General features: G+C 40.6%; 1 protein-coding gene across 1 annotated transcript in view; it reads left to right on the top strand.

Annotated features, from left to right (window-relative positions):
• Positions 1-7,136: 7,136 nt before the first annotated feature.
• The window catches only part of SNX31 (sorting nexin 31), a 36,359-nt gene continuing 21,706 nt past the window's right edge, over positions 7,137-21,789 (top strand). The window contains 7 exon segments of the mRNA XM_088064789.1: positions 7,137-7,215; positions 9,212-9,291; positions 9,293-9,320; positions 10,320-10,373; positions 13,960-13,970; positions 18,772-18,882; positions 19,554-19,629. Of these exon segments, the coding sequence (XP_087920915.1) occupies positions 7,137-7,215; positions 9,212-9,291; positions 9,293-9,320; positions 10,320-10,373; positions 13,960-13,970; positions 18,772-18,882; positions 19,554-19,629 (439 nt within the window).

Raw genomic sequence — 21,789 nt, forward strand, 5'->3', positions numbered from 1 at the left:
TTCAGTTGCTATATGTAAAGAATACAGATTCTATGGAATTCACAAATGCCAGTGTTCTCTGATCTGTTGCAGTCAAAGCCCTTCAGTATGCTTCCTGAAGTCCCCCAGAAGACAGTTCAGGAGCCCCCTTATTTTTCCTCTCTTGCAAAGGGGAAAATCTTCAGGTTTCCTGTTATAGAATTTGAGAAATAAGCCTAACATAGTAAGGTGAAAGTGATGTGGTGTAAATGGAATCTAACTAAAATCCTTTGCTGTAAATGCATTAGGTTAAACTTGTGTAATTCTTACACTCAGTCCTGTCCTGATTGCAGTAGACTGGGATAGCCTTTAATTTGTGGTTTTGCTGAGGTGTGTGACTAGAATTAAGAATATTTGAAATTGCAAGGTAAATCCTACAAAAGAGGCAGTTCAAGCAAGATACGTATATGTTAAGAGGCTGAATGTATAACCTTGATTTTATGTAATGTCAACTATGAAAACATTTAAAGTTTGGAGACTGTTTTAATGACCTAAAAATATTTAGCGCCATAATGGGAATGCTGAAGAATCTGATGATATTAAAGGTTTAATGGAAGGTCTAAAGGCTATTACAAAAACCTGTTTTCAGGATTCTCAGGGTACTCGCAGGAAAGTAAGAGGCCACTTCTCACTTCTTGTTTTCCTAGATAGGTTGTGTGTTCTGTGAGTCTGCTGGAGTTAACCAAACTAATTTTTTGTCTTATAAGAATGAGCAAGTTACTTAATGTCTTACCAATGGGGAAACTGAAAAAGGAGGAGAACAGGAAGTCTTCCCATTTGTACAGGAATTTGTACACCTCCTGTAGGTGTGTCATGCACTAGCATTTGTACCAGCATGAAATACTGGGTAACCGCTGTGATGGGAGGGAACAGTGAGGCAATTCTGCTGAGGTGATCATGGCAGCCTAAGAAAAAGGCTGTGGGTTGATTTGGTTTATTTCTTCACAGTCCTGATTACATGGTAATTCCCTGCTGTATACCACAGATGCTTATTCAATAAATGTCTTCTATTTTATGTCTAAATCTTAAAGATAGCAAATAAGGCATTTATCAGTGCTTCTACCAGTGCATCCTTGGAGCACTACTGTAAAACAATGCAGCATGCAGAAAAATCATTTTTTTCAATAGTGGAGAACTGGACCTTTGAATTAATAGGCAGCCTGACTGGCAGGCACTTCTGCTGCCACACGTTCTCTCTATTATGTGTCTCAGAGGCTTACACTGATCCTCTGCACACTGCAGCCAGTCAGTGCTAAGCTGATTTTGCTGGAACCTCTGGCATTTCATTACTTCAGTCTTTCTGTGTCTTCCATCCTAACCACAGCAAACACTTCAGAATTTAGCAGCAGCCAAAAGCCTGCTTGTGAAATTGGTGGTGATTTGAATGAATGAACGAATGAATAGTATTGTATTTGCCATCGCTTTCCCAAGCAGGACATGGCTTTATGAGCAACTAAATCAAAGGTTTGGTGCAGAGGTAATCTGGATTGTGTGTATTCTCTTTGCTGCTCTGCTGAAGTCTAGAGAATTCTGAGTTCACTGGGTCCAGGGGAGGAGGGGGCAAGGTGGTGGAAATAAGGATGATCTAGAGTCTGACAATGTCTTATTGCCAGTTTGTGCCAATTAGGTGTCTACCCTTGAACAATCCTTGCATCTTGAGTGTCCTTGGTAACAGTCTAATGATTGTGATGGACAGCTGGATGTTCAAAGGTGGCCAGTTAACATTTTGAGTTAGGAGTGTTGGGAAAAAGATTTCCTGAAATCTACATCTGGTAGACATATTTGTGCTTGGGATAACTGGAAAAAAAAGAAAAAAAAAGAAAAAAAAGGTCCAAAACAAGAAGGATTTGTATTTCTTTTCAATAGGTTTAGGAGTTTTGATCCAAACTAATATACTAGAGAAGAGCCACAGTCCTCGGGACCACAATTCTCCCTAGACTTTCATAGTTATATGTGAGTCCATGTGGTGTGATTACCTCACTGAAGAAAGCTTTTAGTCTCACTTTTTTTCTATGGGACGTGGTCAATGAGAAAAGTAGATGTATGGAAATGAAAACACAGCTGGCAGGGTTACAAATCCTTAGGATATTGCATTTGAAGTGAATACAAATTTAAAACACACGTTTCCAGCTACACTAAGAACACAAGATGTGCATGTAGTTACAACTTGGACAACAAGAACTAAGGAAGAATATTTTCAAAAAACTAATTTGAAATTTAGATTTTTCACTTGTATTGGGATTGAAAGTAACCATTAAGAGAAAAAAAGAATTGACAAGCTAGGCCAACATAATGGCCCTTTTGTACATTAAGTACTAAGAGCAGTACATCTGCCAAGTGGTCTCCTATTTCCCATGTCACCTGCTAAGGAAACATCCCTAATCCTGTCATGTACCAATTGGCTATAGCTGGCCAGACATCTGTGCTTTTTTATAGCTCTGAGCATGTGCTAAAATATACCATGTGATATCTGTGCATTCAAAAACGAAAAATGATGCCCTAGACAGGCTAAATAGCTGTGTCACATTTCAGTAACTGGGACCTTGGGTTACATGTGTTCTAGGTTAAACTTGATATAAAACAGAGGTTACTCTTCAAAACGTAAGCCCCAAGCATATTATGTTGTCACATCTGTAAGTGGAAGCTTACTTAATCCTGTCTCTTACCACTGTCGGAGATTTGCCACCTGTGGCAAATTTCTAACACCAAAGATTAAACTGTAAATAAGCCACCTACTTCCCCCCGCCCCTTTGTCCTAGGGTGGGACAAAGGCAGAGACTATGGGTTGGGATAACAATTTACTGAAAGCAACAAGCAATGGAATAAGAAACATACAGTAACAGCAACAATATTAGTAACAAGAGTATATATAAAAAAATATGCTTTACCCACAAAAAGATGTTTACCACCTCAGCTTAGTTCCATGTGGCCCTGGAACAGCACGATAGTGGCCAAGATGGTGGTTGTTCTCTTGCTGCCAGCTCCCTCCTGTCCCAACTCTGCTCAGCTCCTTTCAGCTCAGCTTGGCTCAGCTTCCTCCAGCTCAGCTGGATTGGGGCTCACCCCCGCTCCTCAGTTCCCCAGCACTGTCCTTCAGCACCATATGGATTCTGTGTTCTGATGCTTTTTCTTTAGCACCATGTCCTGTAGCTGTGTCTCAGAGAAAAAAGGAGGAGACAGCAGTGATGGCAGAGGACGGGGTCCTCAGGGCTGATGCCAACAGCCTTCCCACTGGGGAGAGGGAGGCAAAAATGGTGCACTTGTTGGAAATTTTACAACTTTTAAATTTTTTTTATGTAGCTTTAGTCAGGGGATTGTTCACCTTTGCCCCAGGGAAAGGAGAATTGAAGTTTCTCTTCAAAAGGCTGTTCATCAATGCTAGGTGAGGTGAGGCCCGATGAGTTTAACATCTACTGTTTGGGAGTAGCCACAAGATACACAGGAGATAAATATAAACATCACCCTGTGGTGTGGTCAGAGACACTTGGTTTGGGAAAAGATTGGTAAGAGAACCACAGAATGAGGACCATCATTCTATTAGCATCAAAGGCAAAGGGATCAATAACCAATAGGAGATTGAATGTTAAGAATTGTGTAATTTAGGCCCAATGAATGAGAATTTCTTTGGGGTTTTATGTATAAATATGTGAAAGGTCTGGTAGAGAACTAAGTATGATGGAGTGATTTTCGCTGGGTTCAGTGCAGAACCCAGGCATGTGTGGATGAAATTATTTCGATTGCACATCCAGGCCAAAATAACATCCTGGTCAGAATAACCTAATGCTAAGTCTCTAACACTGAAAATATGTTGTTGGAGAGTTTGTTTTCCCTGCACTTGTGGTGACACACTCACCTTTGCTTCCCCCCAAAACTCTGTCCCCAGAAATGACGTGGGTGGTATAGAACAGCAACAGAACCACACCATGTCCCCACCCTGCAACCAGGACACCACCAAAATTAGTTGTTCCTCCTCCTTTAGTTTTCAGGAACCAGATTTAGGCAAACGAGAAGAGACCAGCAACCTAGAATGACAACAGTAGAAAACTCCTGTGACCTGGAGTGTAGATCTTTCCTCTGCCTTCCTATACCTCACATTTTCCCATTAAATTCATTCTGCAGGTGCTTAGCCTCCCAGGTTACAAAAGTGGATATATGGATTGGCAAAATGTCTTGGGATACAAACAAGGATGCACACAGCAGCCTTGCTCAGGAGTGTGTGGTAAGCTGGCTAAATGGGAAACAATGGCCAAGCAGCAGCAACTGTCAGCTCCAAGTCCCTCTTTTCCTTGGCCTCTGGGAGAGAGGTGTAGCTGCTCAATTTTGGTCATTAATCCTATGAACAATGCTAGAAAGTTTATGGAGATCAGGCCAGGCAAATTGCAGAGTCGAATGCAAGATTTTTTTTTTTGACAAACTGGGGATTAATCAAGTGTTGGATCTTGAATTGCCTACGTCAATACCTCCGAAGTGACCCCTTCCACACAGAGTTACAAAACAGCTGGAACACAGGCTTGAAGTACTCCAAAGAATAGCGAGCCTCAGGGAATAATGTATAGCCCCAGGCAACAGAAGTGGATTATTTCAGGGTGAATCTGCAAGTTTATCTCTACTTTTGCTTTGCTCCTTATTGAGTTCCCTCTGTCCTTTTGCTCTCTATCATTCCTCTGTATTTCTTAGGAAAGTGAAGGGGGAGCATGTGATGCTGAGCTTTTCTGTGAAAGCAGTGTCTGTCAGCCTTCTCTTTGCTAGTTTTCTCTTTGCTCTCTGGCTGGCCTTTGCCAGTCCTTGGCTTCAAGCAAAATCTCTTCTGGCTTCTCCGTGAGTCTGGGTGCACACTGTTTTCTAAGCAGCATACTTTTACCTCACCAGCTCTATTTTAGGGCCCTTTTTGGTGAACTGTTATGCTGGTGGGTTAGGTAGGTGCTTCTCTTGGCAACTTGCTGTGCTCTCAGTTGCAGTGATAGGACCACTCTGAAGTAGTTTTTAAGCCAGTAAACCTGGATGGATATCAATCCATCTCTCCCAACTCTGTGTGACTCCACAGCCAGTTGGAGAAGCACAGCTGAAAGGTAGATGAGTCACAGCAGGGCTGCCATGAGAAGGAATGTTTGCTGAGGTGTGCCCTTGGAGTTGCAGTTCTGCGATTCTGTTCGCTGTGGGACCTCTCACAGTAGTATTTTGCTTTGGTTAATGGAGCATTTTGGATAACCTATCTGAACTAATAAATCAGCTTATGCATTTGCTTCCATTTTTAAAAGGCCTACTGTTTCTTGCTCAACAGGTTTTAACATCATTAGTGCTCTCAGCAAAATTGTTCCCTTCTCTGCATCCCTGGTAACTGAGAGTTTGCCTCCTGCTGGTCTTCAGAACTTGTTGGCTGATTTTTGTTTTCAGTTCCTTCCTTCCTGCTGTTGGTAGCACTTGGTCTTGAAGTTTACAACTGCCATCTCTTAATTGCCTTCCCTATTCTTCTGTGAGGTTGCTTGTCTAAAATTATTATATCCTGTTCTGTTTATCTTGCTTGAAATACTTTTTAATGTAGAAAAATGTACATGTATGAGAAGTCTTACTCCAGGATAAAGGAATTCTCACCACATGTGACCAGATCACATATCATGACCACAGTGTCCCACAGATGCAACAATTCCGTGATGCAAAGAATGTAAATTAGAAATAAAATTCCTTCACAGACTGATTTCTGCATTGCTACATTGAGGGTATTTCTTGAATACTACTCTGGAGGGTCTGTCTCTGTCATCTGTTGGATGAGCTGCTGAATTAATTGTGCCCCTTTCAAGGTAGCAATTTTCAAAGCTCTTCTATTCCACCTCTGCAAGCTCCTGTCCTGACTTGTGAAGCATAGGGCACATAATTCTTGTTTATGATGCTGTGTCTTATCTGTCCCTTTTCTTTTGCTGTGCATTTTCCTTCTTCCTGTTACTTTTTAGTTTGAGAGTGCTTCTGTTTGACACTCCTAGACACTGCTTCCTTGCTGTCTCCCAGAGCAGCTGTTCTCTTAAAAAGGACAGTCTGAAGGGAGCAGCTGTTCAGAGGTACTGTGTGGTGATGGAGTATACGGTGGTTTGGATACGCTGTTGAATGGGGAGGTGCAGATATACTGACTGTGAGCGACTTACCCCTCGGTGCCTCACCTCCTAAGGGATCTCAGCTTTAAGCTCAGGACCCAAGGAAAATCATATAGAGGGAAGTGTGATCAACTGAGAGCAATATGTTAAAAGAGATCTTGCTTAAAGTGAGTTTCTTAGGTAGGGTTGGCAGAAATGCTGAGGAGAGTGGTGCAACTTTAGCCCTTCTCCTCTTGCATAGGCACTTGGCTGTGGATTGACAGCAGGTGCCTATCTCGGTATGAGGATTTACAGCCTTCACCTTCCTCTGGGAGATGGGGCTTTGTTCGGACTCTCTTAGAGTCCAGAGGTGGTTCTGTGTTCTCCCCTTTGCCTCTTCTTTGAGAAGCTAGAGCATTCAATTTCTCTAGCAATCCAGTTTTCTTTTCCACTTTTCTCTGGATATTTTATTAAGTACTAGAAGAAGGAAGGAGAGCTGAAGGAGCAGTCTGCCTTGGCTTGTGATGAATCCCACACCACACACGTTGGGCTGTTTGCACTTGCTGAACTGAGATTTGTGCAGCCATTCTCCGCAAATGACTGAACACCTTCAGCTGGAGTGTTGATGGCAGATGGATATGCATTTGAAGGATCTAAGTCTTGGCCCTCGATTCACCCAAGGACAGCCAGGCAGTGCTGTGTGCTGTAGTCATGCTGTCTCCTGAGTGTTCTCTGGGTATTGCACACTGACCAGAGCACCCCTAATAGAGCTCTGGGAATTTATTCTGCTTATGGAGAGGTAAGGCTCTCTTGCAAGACTAATTTACGGAAGTTTCTAGAGTGGGATCAAAATAATTTGGACAATGGTTTGTGCTTTAAAAATGTCACTGTAATTCCTTGAAATCAAACAGTTGCTGAAGATCCAGGCCTTTCCTGGTTTCTGTGTTTGTGATGTAATGTTTGCATTTGGCTTTTCAGTTTTGCAGCTGCTTAACAATTTAGCAGTTTTGTTTCTGTTATTCTGTCTGACTTTGAGATCTGCACATCTCCAGCATGACCCTGGGTGAAACAGCTGGTCTAGGCAGCATAGACAGGACTAACACCAAAAGACAAACCGATGGGACTAGACTAAGTAGGAGATAATTAATTTTGGTCAACTACACTTTGAAACTGATGGTATCTCATGCTGAGGAGGAGAATGTTCAGTGCAGAAAGATGTAAAAGAAACAGCACCAACTATGGCCTGTGTCTTTACTCCTCTTTTTGAAGATAATGGCACTTAGAGCTTAACATTGTCATATTTAGGAAAGCTACTCTATCTATTTTAGGTGGAAATCTTGGATAAAGACAAAGTACCTCTTCCACCAGGTTGGAACAGCCTATCTGGGTTTTCAGCACCATACACAAATACACACTTAAAGTTTATGGGCATTTTCCTTTAATTCTTTGAGATGTGAAAAAATTAAATTAGTTGCAAGAAGTTGGTCTTCTCTGTGGCCCAGATGCCGAGGATACACAATTGCATTTCAAGAAACTTACCCAGCAGCTGGCACTGAGATGAATTATTTTTTTAAGTAGGCCAGAGTCTCGGTTTGTGTGAAGTGATGGTAACAGACAGCGCCACTTTCTGTAGGTGAGGCACAGCCTGAACACAGAGGGAAGAGAGGGGACCACCTTGTTGTCAGACTCCTGGCAAATTTTCTTGCTCTATCTCCTCAGTTTGCCTGCCTGTAGAGCAGAGATAAGTTTTCCCTGGAGGAAAATCATGTATGGGAAGGGCTTTGAAGATAAAAGCCACTCTACACTCACTATTGCAGTCAGCTTTACATTAAACCAAAGCATGTCATGTTATCTGACTCTTTTATGCTGTGTGTCTCTGAGCAATTCACACATTATATCTAAAAATCAAGACCTTGGATATGCTGGTGTGTTGCCAGCACAGGGAAAACAGAGTTGTGATTCTATGCTTCACTCCAGGTTTTAGCTAACAAAAATAAGATATCGCTAATTCTTGCAGTAATAAACTTTTTTCCTTCATACTTTGGTTGCTGGAGTCATGTGAAAGACTTAGGTAGCAAGGGCCAGAGGGGAAAATGTCATCTTCCATATGATTTAATGACACTAATTGCCAAGTTGAATACTGGTGCATAAATTTAATTAGTAGAAATGTCTCAGCATTCTGTAGGGAGTCTCATTTTACTGATCAGATGACACATCATTTTGATTTAGGTTAAAAAATGTTTCCAGGCATACTGTATTTTGCTGTGTTTAGTTATGTGCATTTTGAGAAAGTAAATATAGCTTATCCTTCTCTTGAGAGTGTTTGCCTATAGTTAAAAAAATCTTATACTTTCAAGTGATCAAATACTGTCCAAACCTATTGGAGCCATCTTACATCAATTGTAAAATAGTGTAATTGGGGTTTTCTAGGACTTCCAGATCTGTTTATAGATGAGATAGGGTTTGTACAAAGGCATTATGTCCATATTAGCCAGCTGTAATAACTGAAGGAACAATCAAACTTTAAGATAATTTGTGTTCATTAAATATTTTGTGGGGGGTTGTTTTGTTTTTGGTTTTTTTTGTGGTTTGGTTTGGTTTGGTTGGGCTTTGTGTCCTTTTTCCTCTTTACAATATTAGATGATCCAGTAACTTTTACCACCTCTCATAGACAAAAGAGTAAAAGCCTCTAAAGTAGCACAAGTCAAGGACAGAAGTTGCCAACTCATAAAAAAATAGTTCTGTGGATACAGAACAAAGAAATCCTGTATGGACATACTGGAAAGAGAAGACATCTGTAATCAGAATTTGTTTGTGTGTAAGACCTAGCTGATAAGGTTAATATATTAACTTCTGTGGCTTGAAGCAGTAGCTCAGAAATGTTAAGACTGTAAAAAATGGGGACCCCACATCAAAAGAGGCTGCTCACTTGGGCTGTCTTCTGGTAGGTACCCTGAAAAAGGCTCTGCCCTTGCTGTGGGCCCTGAGGGCCATCAGGGAGGTTCTGGGTGGGTGCCCTGTGCCTTTTGCAGGACATCATGTCTTGCTATCAAAACAAGAGAGCACTGAAAGCTCCTTGGAAACTACCTATACTTCCTCATTTTTGCTTTCCTTGGAATGTTTTGCAGCTAAGGAGCATTTTGTGCCTCCTTTCTGTCCAAAGTTTCACCTGACAATGACCAAACTAATGGCAAACGAGAGAGAGGCAGTTACAGCTGAAGCAGTATCTTCAAAATGGTAAACCTGGGTTTAAACGTTCAAAGGTATGTCTACAATTGTGACTGCAGGGTGCTCTACCCTTCTTACTGAGTTAGGGTGTATCTCAAATGCTGGGGCTAAACATTGCAGTCCTGTCCTGGCTGTAGGTTCACCAGGTTCAGAACATCAGGGTATAATATTTCTCTAATTTCTGAAGTAGCTGCCTTTCTGCAGGTTTCCCAAAATATAAGAGCACAGTTTCACACTGAACAGCCTGTAGTCTGTTCATTCTCTGTCTCTCTGGATCAATGAGTGGAGCCACCCACCCCTGCTGCTCCACAACTGCCAGAGCTAATGTGGGGCACAGTGGATAGAAGACTGAAGCAAAAAAGACAGGCACTTGGGCAGGTAGAAGTATAGCATGGACCTCCTTTCTTCAAGACTTTCCAAGAAGACTTGTGAGAATTATAGGAAGAGTTTGTAGAAAAATGAAATCTCAGAGCAGTGTGCTGTGTTGTACGTCAGGTCTGCAGGATCTCTAGAATAGGTCTGATGAGTTTCATGTAAGCCAAGAAAAAAAGAAAAACCCATTTCAACTACCCAAAAGGAGGGATGTGTGTGGGGATGAGCTTAAAGAGGTTTTGTAGCCTCTGGTCTCAGATACTTTGTGCCAAGACTTACAAAACAGAAACTCAGAGTTAGTTTTTAAAGTTTTACTTAGTGGTTATTCTATCTTTTTTGGCTTGAGTATTCTTTTCTTTTAAAGTTACTGGTCTTGAGCGACCACAGAGTTACATGGCCAAGAACCTTGCTAAGGTCTTGCTTTGGGAGAAGAGCAGCATTCCATGTATTTTGCCCTGCTCATAGCTTCAGTAATTTAACAGACTGATAAAGTCAGTTGTGCAGAAACCAAAGGATGATTAAAGTAACACTGATTATTTAAGTCAGCATTTAGTCATGTTTTGAGACACTGGCCATGTTTTTAATCTGTTGGCTACATTTGGTTTCCTCCCTCCCCATTTTCCACTTGTTTTTCAGTTACTTTGGATTCAAATATTACAAATAGAGATATCTTCATAAATCTTGTTGAAAGTACAGCAAGTAAGTTTTGAATTTTTCAGCCAAATAGTTTGTTACATGAAAGTGTTGAAATAATATCCTACCTCCCAGGTTCAAGACTTCCTTTGCTATATTTTTTTCCTTGTGTTCTTAGTGTATCAGTCTGCCTTGTAAAACAGTGAGTTCCAAAGACAGAGCGCTCTCTGGGAAGCCTGGGTGGCAATAATAATAATAATATTGCTATTGTTTTTTTCTCCATGTACAAACTTGTTTCTCACATGGAAAGAACTTCATGCTTTGTTTTTATATTCTGTGGCATATCTGATCTATCTTTTGCCTCTAAACAGTTCACAGGAAAGTCTTTGTGAGCGCTCAATAGAAGGATTACAGACATTCTTGGATTTTGCAATTGTAAATGCTTTTTGATAGTGTCAGTGGTTTGCACTGATGAGTGTATTGATGACTGCTGGGAAAATGTCATGTTCTCTTACCTTGCAGTTGTAGTGATGGGCAGAATCTGGCATATATTTGGGTTGTTGTAGCCTAGATGACTTTTCAAATCCATTTAAATGTGGTCCATGACATGTGTGATCTTTCTTTGGCAGGCTTGGAATCTAGATAAATTGTGATTGTGTCTGACTATTGCAAGTTGCCAAGTTTTCCATTCCTCTTTTCATGTTGCTGTGGTTCTAATGAGAATAATGGAGTTTTGGAGCAGGTTGGTGCAGCATGACTCCACAGCATTTTTAGGGAGGGGATGCTGTTTTGGTTTTCTGGGAAGTGCTTGGTATGCTGTGGTAACCTTGCTTGAAGTGAGCTGTGTTTTGAAGAAGTGAGTGTGTTTTGAAGAACCGAGTGTGTTTTGAAGAACCAAATATGAGGTTTGTATCTCAAGAGCTCTTCACTTGCCATGTGTGACTAGGGTATGTAAAGGGAATTCAGAAGGGCTATAGAAAATTATACGAATAAGGATTCCTAAAAAAATTCTAGAAAGATTTTTCCTGCATACTTTGTAAATAAAAAGATATTGTTTATTTACTGTCTCTTCAATTCAGAATTCCTGGAGTGCTAAAGACAGTGAACAATTTCTGATTTCTGTTGTGAGAAACAGTCTCTTTAGTTCTAATGCAATGCCTGCTGTGGCCCTACAGATGACTCTCAGTAATTACTGCTGAGTCTTAATTAGTCTTGATGAGACTGATAACAGGGCTACTAAAGAAAGTTAAATCTGTCAGGAATGCCTGCAATGTTGTCAAACACTGCCAACTGACTTTTCTTCTATAAAGTTTTGGTAGGAAATAATTCTTCAAAATATCTGTTTCCAGGGTTTAAAGATGTGTTTGGACATGGCAACATTGTGGATTTCTCTTATGCACCAGCATAAATAATGTGTATTTATTTTTTTTCTCTACACCTCCTTTTGGTGAGGAGGGTTGACTTGATACCTACATGTGCAATACTAATTTTACAGATTATGTACACCTTTGTATGCTTATAAACGCATGTGGTGACTGTGCTACCAAAAGCAATCAGTTATTTTGTGGGAGTCAAGATAGGCACAGAATTATTCCTTAAATGTTGGTGCAAGGTCAGTACATTCTCAAGACATAAAGTGAACCCAAATTTCTCTTTCACAATACAATGGATTTTAATAAGCTATGTTTAGGCTTCCTGGTTGGCAAAGACAGTAGTTACACAGCTTTATTTGCTTACAATTAAAACTTAAAATGGTTGTTCTTATATAAATGCTGCTTCATAACAAATAGCAGTACAATACAAATAGCAGTAGTGCTTTGTGTGTTCTTTCATTATGGTAAAGAACAATCGCCAAATAGAGATCAAATAACTCTGTGAAAGACAAGAGTGCATTCATTGTCATTACCTGTGCACAGTGCCTTTTATTGGCGTGACTGACAGTTGAATAAATATTCATTTTGGCTATTAAAGAATCCCAATCAGCAAACTGGCCTTGTTGAACATGTTCTAATATTTATCAGTGTACTGTGACTTGAGAGATGTTTTATGACACAGTAACAAAATTTCTTCAACAGCGCTGAATGACACAGAGTGAAATTCATCCTTAAAGCACTTCTGTGCCATTCTTTGCTTCCCCATTGTTGAAGATGTGTAGGCAGCACTTAGTGGTTCTACATGTTTCTTGGGAGGGAAAACAGTGAATGTTGCTGTGTTACTGATACTACTGTTAAAACCAAGCATTACCCCAAACTTGCTCATCTCATACCACAAGAGAGATGACTAAAAAATCATTAAAAATATGAAATTTTTTGGCAATGGCATTTCTGGCAATGGCATGGACTGGCCTTGAGTAGTCAGTCTTGGCAATCAGAATCAAGTTAGCACACACCTGTGCAAACAACCTGCCAGCTGATGTGGGAAAAGAGGCAGAGGGACTGCACTGCAGGTGCTGATGAACGGGAAGCAGTCACTTTCCTGCCACAGCAATTTATTGAGCACAGATATGCCTGCAGGTCAAACCAGTACAGCTTTTATAATGGAAACCTTCATTTTTAATAGAGTGAAAAGATGGGAAACCAGAGGTGAATGAGTTTGCTAGGGTTGGGGTACTTTTTCCCTAAAAATTCTATTGCTGGCTTTTTTTCACCTTCATGTCTTTCATTTTGAAAGAGAAGTTAATACTTAAGAGAGAGTAAGTTAGTACTTACTTAATTTTCTTGGTTTGCCTTAAACAGCAGTATTTAAGCTTCTATGTGAAGGGATTTATATGTGTCACTGACTAAAATACAATATACAAAGCAAAAAATCAAACTCAGTTTAAGACTTTTTTGGTCCTTGTCCTGTGTTTCTTCTGAATGGGGATTGTGAAGTGTGTGTTGGAGTGGGAGTGCTGTGCAAGCACCATGGCTTTACTGCAGCTGCTTGACAGTATTGAACATGACTCGTGTGTCTGCACTCAGCATCAGACTAACCAACTGCATCCCCCAACCATATCTAACAGGGCCAACTTTCCAAGTTTGGAGTAAGCCCATGCAGGCTAACCCAGCTTTCCAGGCACCTGTTTTTGCCTGGCAGCACTTTTTCTGGCAGCAGAGGTTACAGCAGGCATACTGTGGCTGTTGCTGCAGCAACATATCTCCTGGGAGAAGTTGTCAGGGGACAGCAGGACACCCAACACAACAGGAGACAGCTTGACAGAATGGATGTTTTGCTCAAAACAAACATTGCTAAAGTATTTGCCAACACTATTATGTAGTAGAATTGAACACAGAGTTGAATGACCTAACCCCTAGCACTCCTGCCCTTCCACTCTTTCAGACTGCAAACTTGAACAATGACCAAGCTGAAGAGACTGATTCAGTATATCCCTTACTACCTCCAGCTCCTTAAGACAAATGCTGTGGTTCTTGCAAGAAGCCACTAATAAAAGGAGACCTTGTGATTTTGTTGTGTCTTCTCCTTTTTCATCAGGAGAAAGACAGTATGAGCAGGTACATATGTCCCTATCAGTCTCATTTTCATGCTACTCATCAATATCCTTGAATGTAACCTGAGATTATGGTCTGCTGGTGTTTGGCATCTATGAAATAATGTGGTGTATTCAGGATGTGAGGACAGCCAGTCATTATGCTCTTATGAATAGAATTGAGATATGTTTCCTTGAAGCAGCAGAGGTTTGGAGTTGGGAACCTAGGAAGCTGACCTTTTCCAGTCTGTGTTGAACAGCAGCCTCTAACATGAGGAAAAGGATTCAGGTGTTGAAAGGACAGATGAAAAGTTTGAGTACTTGAACAAATAGAACAGAGCAGAGCCTGATAATAGGCAAAAAGTAGCATTCTTATGTGGTTCTTCACCAAAGGACTCTGATACAAGGTGGTTTTCATTCTGAAAAGCAAGCATGAGGCCAAGGATTGAATACCATATAACAGTATTGTGGTGTGTATGGTATTGGAAATGTAGGTAAAATGTGACCCAGAAATCTGCAGGTGTAACCAGAATCAATGCTGGTCTGATCACAGGCTGCATTTTCTTGGCTAGAGACCCTGTCCTTGACCATGTGATCTCTGCTCCTCTGGCCTTGCAACACACCATTTGTGCAAGCAATGGAGGAATACACAATTGGAACATTCCTCTCTTCTCACTCAGTAATTCACAAATGTGTTTGGATCTGTATGTACACAAACAGAAGACTGAGTAAGATTTCAGAACTGCTCTAAAAATGTTATTTGTTCATATGAAGCTAGGTTGTGTTTCTTATTTATTTAACTTCTATTTCAAAAGTAGGGAACTGAATTTCATATGGGAAGTCCCTATATTTTCAGACTTGTCTTGTGTGCTGGCCAAGGGGGAAGGTTTCTGGTATAGAAAGCTCTGAAGAATTTTAATTCAAGGATGTCTGTTTTATTTTTGTTTCAGTGTTAAGATACAGTTCAGTCTCCTGACCTGCTGTTCCTTTCAAACATGTTGTACTAAGGACCTCATCCTCCTCCTTTCTCCTTTTATGGTCCATGCTTCTTAGATGAGCAACAGATCCACTGAGAGCTTGATGAAGATTCAGATTGACTAACTCCTGTTAAAACAAAATCACTTAAAGTTAAGTTCTCTAAAGGAAAAATGGGGAGAATAAAAAGATTTCTAGATACCCTTCTTGTTATATAACATACATATTTTTGATGTCTTTGTTTGTTTCCATTTTTGTTGGTTTATTGCTTGTTTCCATTTTTCTTTCTTTATGAGAACTTTTCTTCCTTTCATCAAAACCAAAACCTAAAGAAAATGCTTTACCAGCTCTGTATTTTTCTGTATTCCTATGTCAACAATTAAGCTGTGATTCAAGCTGCTGGGAAAGACTAGTGGGTAGTAGACAGCAGTTTTAGATGTTTCAGGAGATTTTACTACAGGTAATAGTAACACTGTTAAGGGGATATGCAAACAATATTAAGGGACACAAGAAAATTCAAATTACATGGCATTTACCATACATGGTTTCCTGAATTTCAGGAGGGAAAGTGTAAGAAACATGAATAGTTCTCCTGAACATCTGCTGTTTCCAAAACACAAGGTTTCTTCTTGTTGGTGCCTGTTTTGAGTAGATAAGACTCTAGTGCTCTTTCCAAAACTGAAATAGTTGCTTGGGACAAAATCTGAGCTTCTGCTGCAAATTTATTTAAAAATAAATTTCCATCCATTTTGGAAGTGGTTAGGATTGCCATGTGCACTTACTGAATGGATAATTGCTAATACTGGTAAATGTTACTTTCTATAATTTATATTAAACTTATGCTGGATTCTATTGTGTTGTTTTAAGGACATGTCTGTATTCTTACTTCTTCATTTAACACTGTCTTCTCCTGCCTTACAGACTGCACTGTTTCCTCCTTTTGTTTTGTGTAAGTAATTTTCTTTAGTCTCAACAATACTTCACTGATAAGAGGCTAAGCACAAATATTTGTAACACTGAACAATGTGTGGAGTTTCTGGCACGGACAGTTCTGCCTTCTGGGCTAAAAGCAGGTGATAAAAGGAAGGGGGGGGAGGGGAATCCCCAAGCATAACAGTTTAAGATGATTCTTACTTTTGGTTTGCTGTGTCATAAACTTACTAAGGCAATCACAGAATTATACCAGCCAGGTTTGGGTTGGAAGGGACCTTAAAGATCATCTAGTTCCAATCCCCCTGCCATGGAGGGGACACCTTCCACTAGACCAGACTGCTGAGAGCCCTGCCCACCCTGTTAAACACTTACAGGGATGGGACATGCACAGCTTCTCTGGGAAACTTGTTTCAGTGTCTCAACACCCCCAAACTGAAGTAAAATTTTCAGCCTAATATCTAATCTAAACCCACCCTCATTTAAAATCTATTCTCCCATGTTCTACTGCTACATGCCCTTTTAAAAATAACAGTAATCAAAAGTTGGAGATAAATAGTTAGAGATAATTTGTCCCCAGTGCCACAACGTGAAGCTGTGTTTGCAGTTCAGAAGAATCAAATAAGATAAAATAACGCCATTTAAAAAAGACAGCTGCAGAAACTGCTGGTTTAAGTATCAAACAGTCATATTTAATGTGACTATTCTAGATGGAATTGAGATTTTATTTCCTCTAACATCCTTTCTTGAAGATCCTCAAATTAGTTTGCCTACTAATTCACAGTGTTCTTGGAGAACTCAAATTGCTTGAAAGTAGTTTGAAACCTTGAATCATGCTTGGTTTTTTCCCCTCATGATTACTGAGTAGAGAGGTGGCAAGGAGGGTAGTGTGCTGCCCGATGGCACTCCCTTGGAGTGGCAGAAGGATAACATGACCTCTGTGTTCCCAGCCGTGGGCTGCCACAGTGGATGAGGTGCTCTGTATCCAGGTTGAAAAAGCTACAGGGTGGCGGTGAGGATCTGGGAAAAGTAGATGCATAAAGTCCTCTGTGTACTTTCCCTGCGGGGGTTTTGTCATGAACATCACACACCCAGAAGCACTTACTCTGGTATTTGAGTCTTTTTAACCCCCCAGCACTGCTTAGCCCCAGGTAGCAAGCTGGCTACCTGGGTAACCTGCTTACTCCTCGTTGAGAGTCAGTAATGAGGAGTGGGTCTTTATCTCATCATGATCTTTGTTCCACACTTCACATACATTTTTATCACACGTGAAATGTTTCATACCAAAATATGTGCACCACAGGCATTTGTGAGGAAGTGTCTGCTCCTTCCCACCTGAGGAAAACTGTAGTCAAGAAAGCACAGCAGACTGCAAGAGGCAGAGGGACTTTTGTATCTTCACAGAAGCAAAGTAGTGCTTATTTTAATTAAAAAGAACAACTAGATCTGTATCCTGGATAAGAAACAAATAGATTTGGGAATAAAGATGAAATCTCTAGGACTCAATGCCTTGAGAAGGGGTTCTTTTATTCCTTAATACATGCAAATAGGTGTGTATGTAGATAGGTGAAATACTGGATGTCAGGAAAATCTGTGAGAAGTCTGTTCAAGTAAGAAAGATTGTTTTAGTTTGGCTCTCCTCAACTTTGCCCCCACATGTCATTCTACGAATTTTATAACAGGTTCTTAATTTCAGTTCTTGTTGGGAAAAATCCCCAAAATCAACACTGAGTGTTTGTACTTGTCTAGTCTTTCTGCCTGAAAAAAATAAGTTACCAATCTGAACTGAGTTAATTAATTGGAGGCACGCATCTTCTCCAGGGTACCCAAAGAGGGGTAATAGATCACACAGCATAAATGTCAGCTCTGCCACCCTGCTCTTGCTGACCTTGCAGGAGATGGGAGCTGGTGTTACTACAGACACCATGAAGACTCTGCAGAAAGATGGCAAGAGTACTTGAAACCTAAGGGTTCCCAGGAACTCTCCCATATTTTCTGCCAGGCTAGCAAAGGTAGATACAAGAAACTAAAATTTAATGTTGTATGCAGTTATGTACAATTTCAGAATTTTCCTCTGCTGTGGTTGTCAAGGGAAGTATCTCTTCTCAATTAACACAAATTCCAGAAGGATCACTGCTGTCTTCTGATACAGGGCCATCAACAGGAGGAGGAGCTACAGTGATGAGTTTCTGCCCTCTGATCCAGATGGAATCCCAAGGGTCTTCTCAAACTAGTCCCCATCTTCCTGAAATGAGTAACTGACTTCTCATGCAGAGCAAGACATGGCACTTTCTGAGCTCAGGAAAATCTTTTAGGGACGTATGAAGTCTTACCATAAAACCAGTGGAGAATATTTCATTCCTGTACACTACCTCACTGTCAGAAATGTGAGCTTTGCCTCTAGTCTGACTCTGTCTGTCATCAGCTGACAGCCAATGGATCTGGCTTCTGTGCTTTAGTTTCCCAGATTGCAATTCACCCCTTTATTATGTCTACACATAAGAGAGTTCTCTGAGGTCATTTATTTGAGATCTGTTTACTCATGACCTAAATGCTTTCAGGTTTCTTTTTTACATCCCCTCTCACTGTGCAGTGGTTTGGACCTTGGGCACTGGCACCGTATTCCTGTAGCAGTGGCTCTGGTCTATCCAGATACTGCAGTCCCATTATTCTCACCAGACCTTTGCCCAGGTGTAGGTACAGGGATGCACTTTTTCCTTTTGGCAGGATTGTGGCTTTGAATATTCACCTGCAGTTGTGTGTCCACCTCCTCTTTTTGGAGTCTCTACTTCCTAGGAAGCAAATGCGTCATGCCTACAACCACTGAGACATCAGGAAGACTGTGGCACTTAACACCAAAAAGACTCTCCTCTAATTCTTCAGTATCTTCCCATTTGCTGTTCTGCATATTTATTTTTTGTCATCTGCAAACTTTAGTAGTAGTTTTAGTAACTTTATGTGTACTAAATGGCAATCTTGATTGTTTATTTTACCTGAAAAAATAGGGAATAGAGCATGAACATCTTCAGAAGGATTTCAGTGATATGGAAAGCAGTAAAACAGTGTTGCATTTCTACCTGACAGGATACATTTAAGATCCAAACCCAGAAAGTCTTTTTGGATGTTTACCTTGCTGATGGCAGCAATATTAGACTTTATATCCAGACATCAGACACTGCAGAAAGAATATTTCATGTAATGGCTTTCTAAATTGTGTTGAAAGTTTCCATTTGAGAAGTGGAAATGAGAAGTGGAAAAAATCTAATATAATTTCAACTAGGAAAGGATAAACCTCTCTATATGAAGACATACAAGAGTATTTTCTGCGGGCTTTGAGGAGTTTATTGTACCAGTGGGATGGGAGGCATTGCTGGCTTTGCATAATGAGATTTTGGGTCTTTAGAATTGTCCACAATTAACTTCTTAATGTTACATGACTTCTGCTTCTATGGCATTTAGCTGCCAAGTTCAGGTTTCCTTCACTTATGATAGAATCAGAAAATACATAGAGACACATTCATAATTAAGCGGCCTTTGGTTTGGCATAGTGTGGGTAAAAGTTCTTGAAACTGAAGTCAGAAATTATCTAGTCTTCATTTATGTCTTGGCTGGAAGCAGCTGTTAAAACTGAGCACACAATTGATGCATCTTTCTTTTCTGCATGCTTCACTTTACTTGTTTTGTGTCCCTTGGTGCTTTCTGTGGAACTGTGTGTTTGCAGTGTTGGGGCAGTTCTAGCACCGGCTCTGGGATGTCTGTAACAGCTGTTGCAATACACACAGTAAACTACTGCTAGTTACAATTTGAAACCAGTAGCAACCACATATTGTTTACACAACTGGCTGGTTTGTGTTTGAAACTTTCAGATGGAGTTCCCTTCTTACGCCAGGAGAGGAGGAGCAGCAATGGCTCTGCCTATTTTGTGTATTCGCACATTTACGTGTGAGCAAGCAAGCAAGCAAGGTTTCTTTGGTTGCCCTCATTTCCTAATCCTAAGAGCAATAACAAAACATTCATCTGCCTGATGGGTGCTGCTCTTTGTCATGGGATTCTGAAATTTCCTCTCACTGTACTGAAAAGTGTGCACTGTGTTTCTGCTATGCCTTTGCAATCCGAGTTTGTGAAGGCAGTTCACAACTGGCCATAGGTATAAGGGAGCTGAACACATATTTGCTGTACTCTTGAGCTGATGTGTGTTAGTCCAGCCTCAGAATTTACACTATCTATACACAGGAACCATAAACTGGATAGCACAAGGTGACCCCTTGCTGGCTTTGTTCTGCGGTGGGGTTTGCACCACCTGAGGCAGTGCTGGGAAGGGTTCTTCCAGGGCAACGTATGTGTCAGAGTCAGCCTTAGACCCTGCAACAGGAGACTTGTGAGATGGGAGATGCTGAAGGCAAAACATCTTGGGGGTGGCAGGGAGATAGGAATTCTGATTTGGGGAGAGAGAAGTAGGTGCTAATAGGGTGGAAGAAATAAGGAGACACTTTTGGATAAGAAATTGTATAAGGGCCTTGAGTAAGTAAAGGATTTTCTAATATACTTTAAAAAACATTAATAATTTGTGCTTGATAAACTTATCAGTTTTCAGTGGGCCAAGGTAATTTCCAAGCCAGACAGTGGTGTTGTATATTGCTTTGTATGTTATTTTTATATTTGTTTAATGATTATGTGACACTGTGAAGAAGCAATGACACTTAAAATGCTGCAGACACCAATTCTCTTGTGGTCTTAAAGATGAAATAGGACTTTTGGAAATTATTTAGCTTTTGTCACTGTAAATTGCTACTACATTCACTGCTATTTTGTGATGGAGGTGGATTTTACAACCCTCAGTCCCTAACATTCTGGTGCTCAGACAGCATATACCAGTTTGTGCTTGGATCCAAGAAATAAAACCTTATTAAATCTGAGATGTACATTTGCCATTCCTTGGAAATGCCATCTGGTATGCTTAGCATCACACTATCAAGGGATAACACGTTAGTCTGTGGCTAGTTTCTTGAAGTAATTTGTGAGGACAGCACAGTGGCAGACAGAATAAAAGGTGATAGTCACCTTTTTGTCTTTTGTATTTGGACTTATGAAACTTTCTTCCCATCATATCTGGTGTCTGAATTGACTGTGAGACAAGTGATTTTAATGGTCTGCTGCCCTCTCTGGTAACAGTCCTGATATTAACAAGGATAAGGAAAACCTTGCTTGTGTGTTTTTTAATTTTAACTGGGAACAATTCTTTTCAACCTATATTTAGCTTGATACATTTTTCCATGCACAAAAACATGTCTGCTTTTTGAACACACAGATACAGCCGCAGGAAACCCTTCTGAACTGTGAAGATGACTTTGCAATGCTGTCACTCTGACACAAAGTTTGAAATGTTTTGGGATTGGCACACTTTGGAAGAAGAGAAACCTGACACTTCCACCTTACGCTCAGACAAAGAAAGTCCATCCTCTCTGACCAAAGCATGAGGTTGCAGGATCTGCCAGGATAGCTATGACAGCAGTATTCTCAGGACTGAAGAGAATTCTTATAATTGCCACACCATTTTCCTGAGCAAACTCAGGAGATTATGGTCACTGTGGAATTTAGGAATGCGTCCATGGTACTGCATTCTTCTAGGTTATGGCTGTTTAAACATAAGCTTTGATTTTTCAGAACCTAAACCAGAATAAGATAACTATCCCAATCAGATTCAGTGGTTAGTGGCTCACCTCTGCCTGATTTTTCTGTCCCACTATCTCATTGTGCAATATTGTCTGCATTTTCTGTTGGTGCTACTTCTATCCTCTTTCAAAGAAGATGTAGAGAGGCCACAGCAAACTAAAAGCAATCCATTCATAAAGCCAGATAGGGTTTTTCCTCCTTACACACTGTAGATAATGGAAGTTCAACAGAGCTCAAGTCTGCTCTTGTCAGAAGCCTTCCCTTAGCCCTCCCTTGGATTTTTATTGTTGTTGGCTGCAGTGACTGAATCTGAAGTCTGAAAAAGGCTTGCATGATCCTTCTAAGGTTAAAAGATCCATCTGGTCTGATAAATTCCCTCAAGCTCTCCCTCTACATCTTGGAAAGTCTGGCAGTGGGGAACAACTAACA

The sequence above is a fragment of the Pseudopodoces humilis genome, chromosome 1, assembly GCF_049639895.1.
Source record: "Pseudopodoces humilis isolate 2021_Gansu_Grassland_sample_001 chromosome 1, ASM4963989v1, whole genome shotgun sequence".
Lineage (NCBI taxonomy): Eukaryota > Metazoa > Chordata > Aves > Passeriformes > Paridae > Pseudopodoces > Pseudopodoces humilis.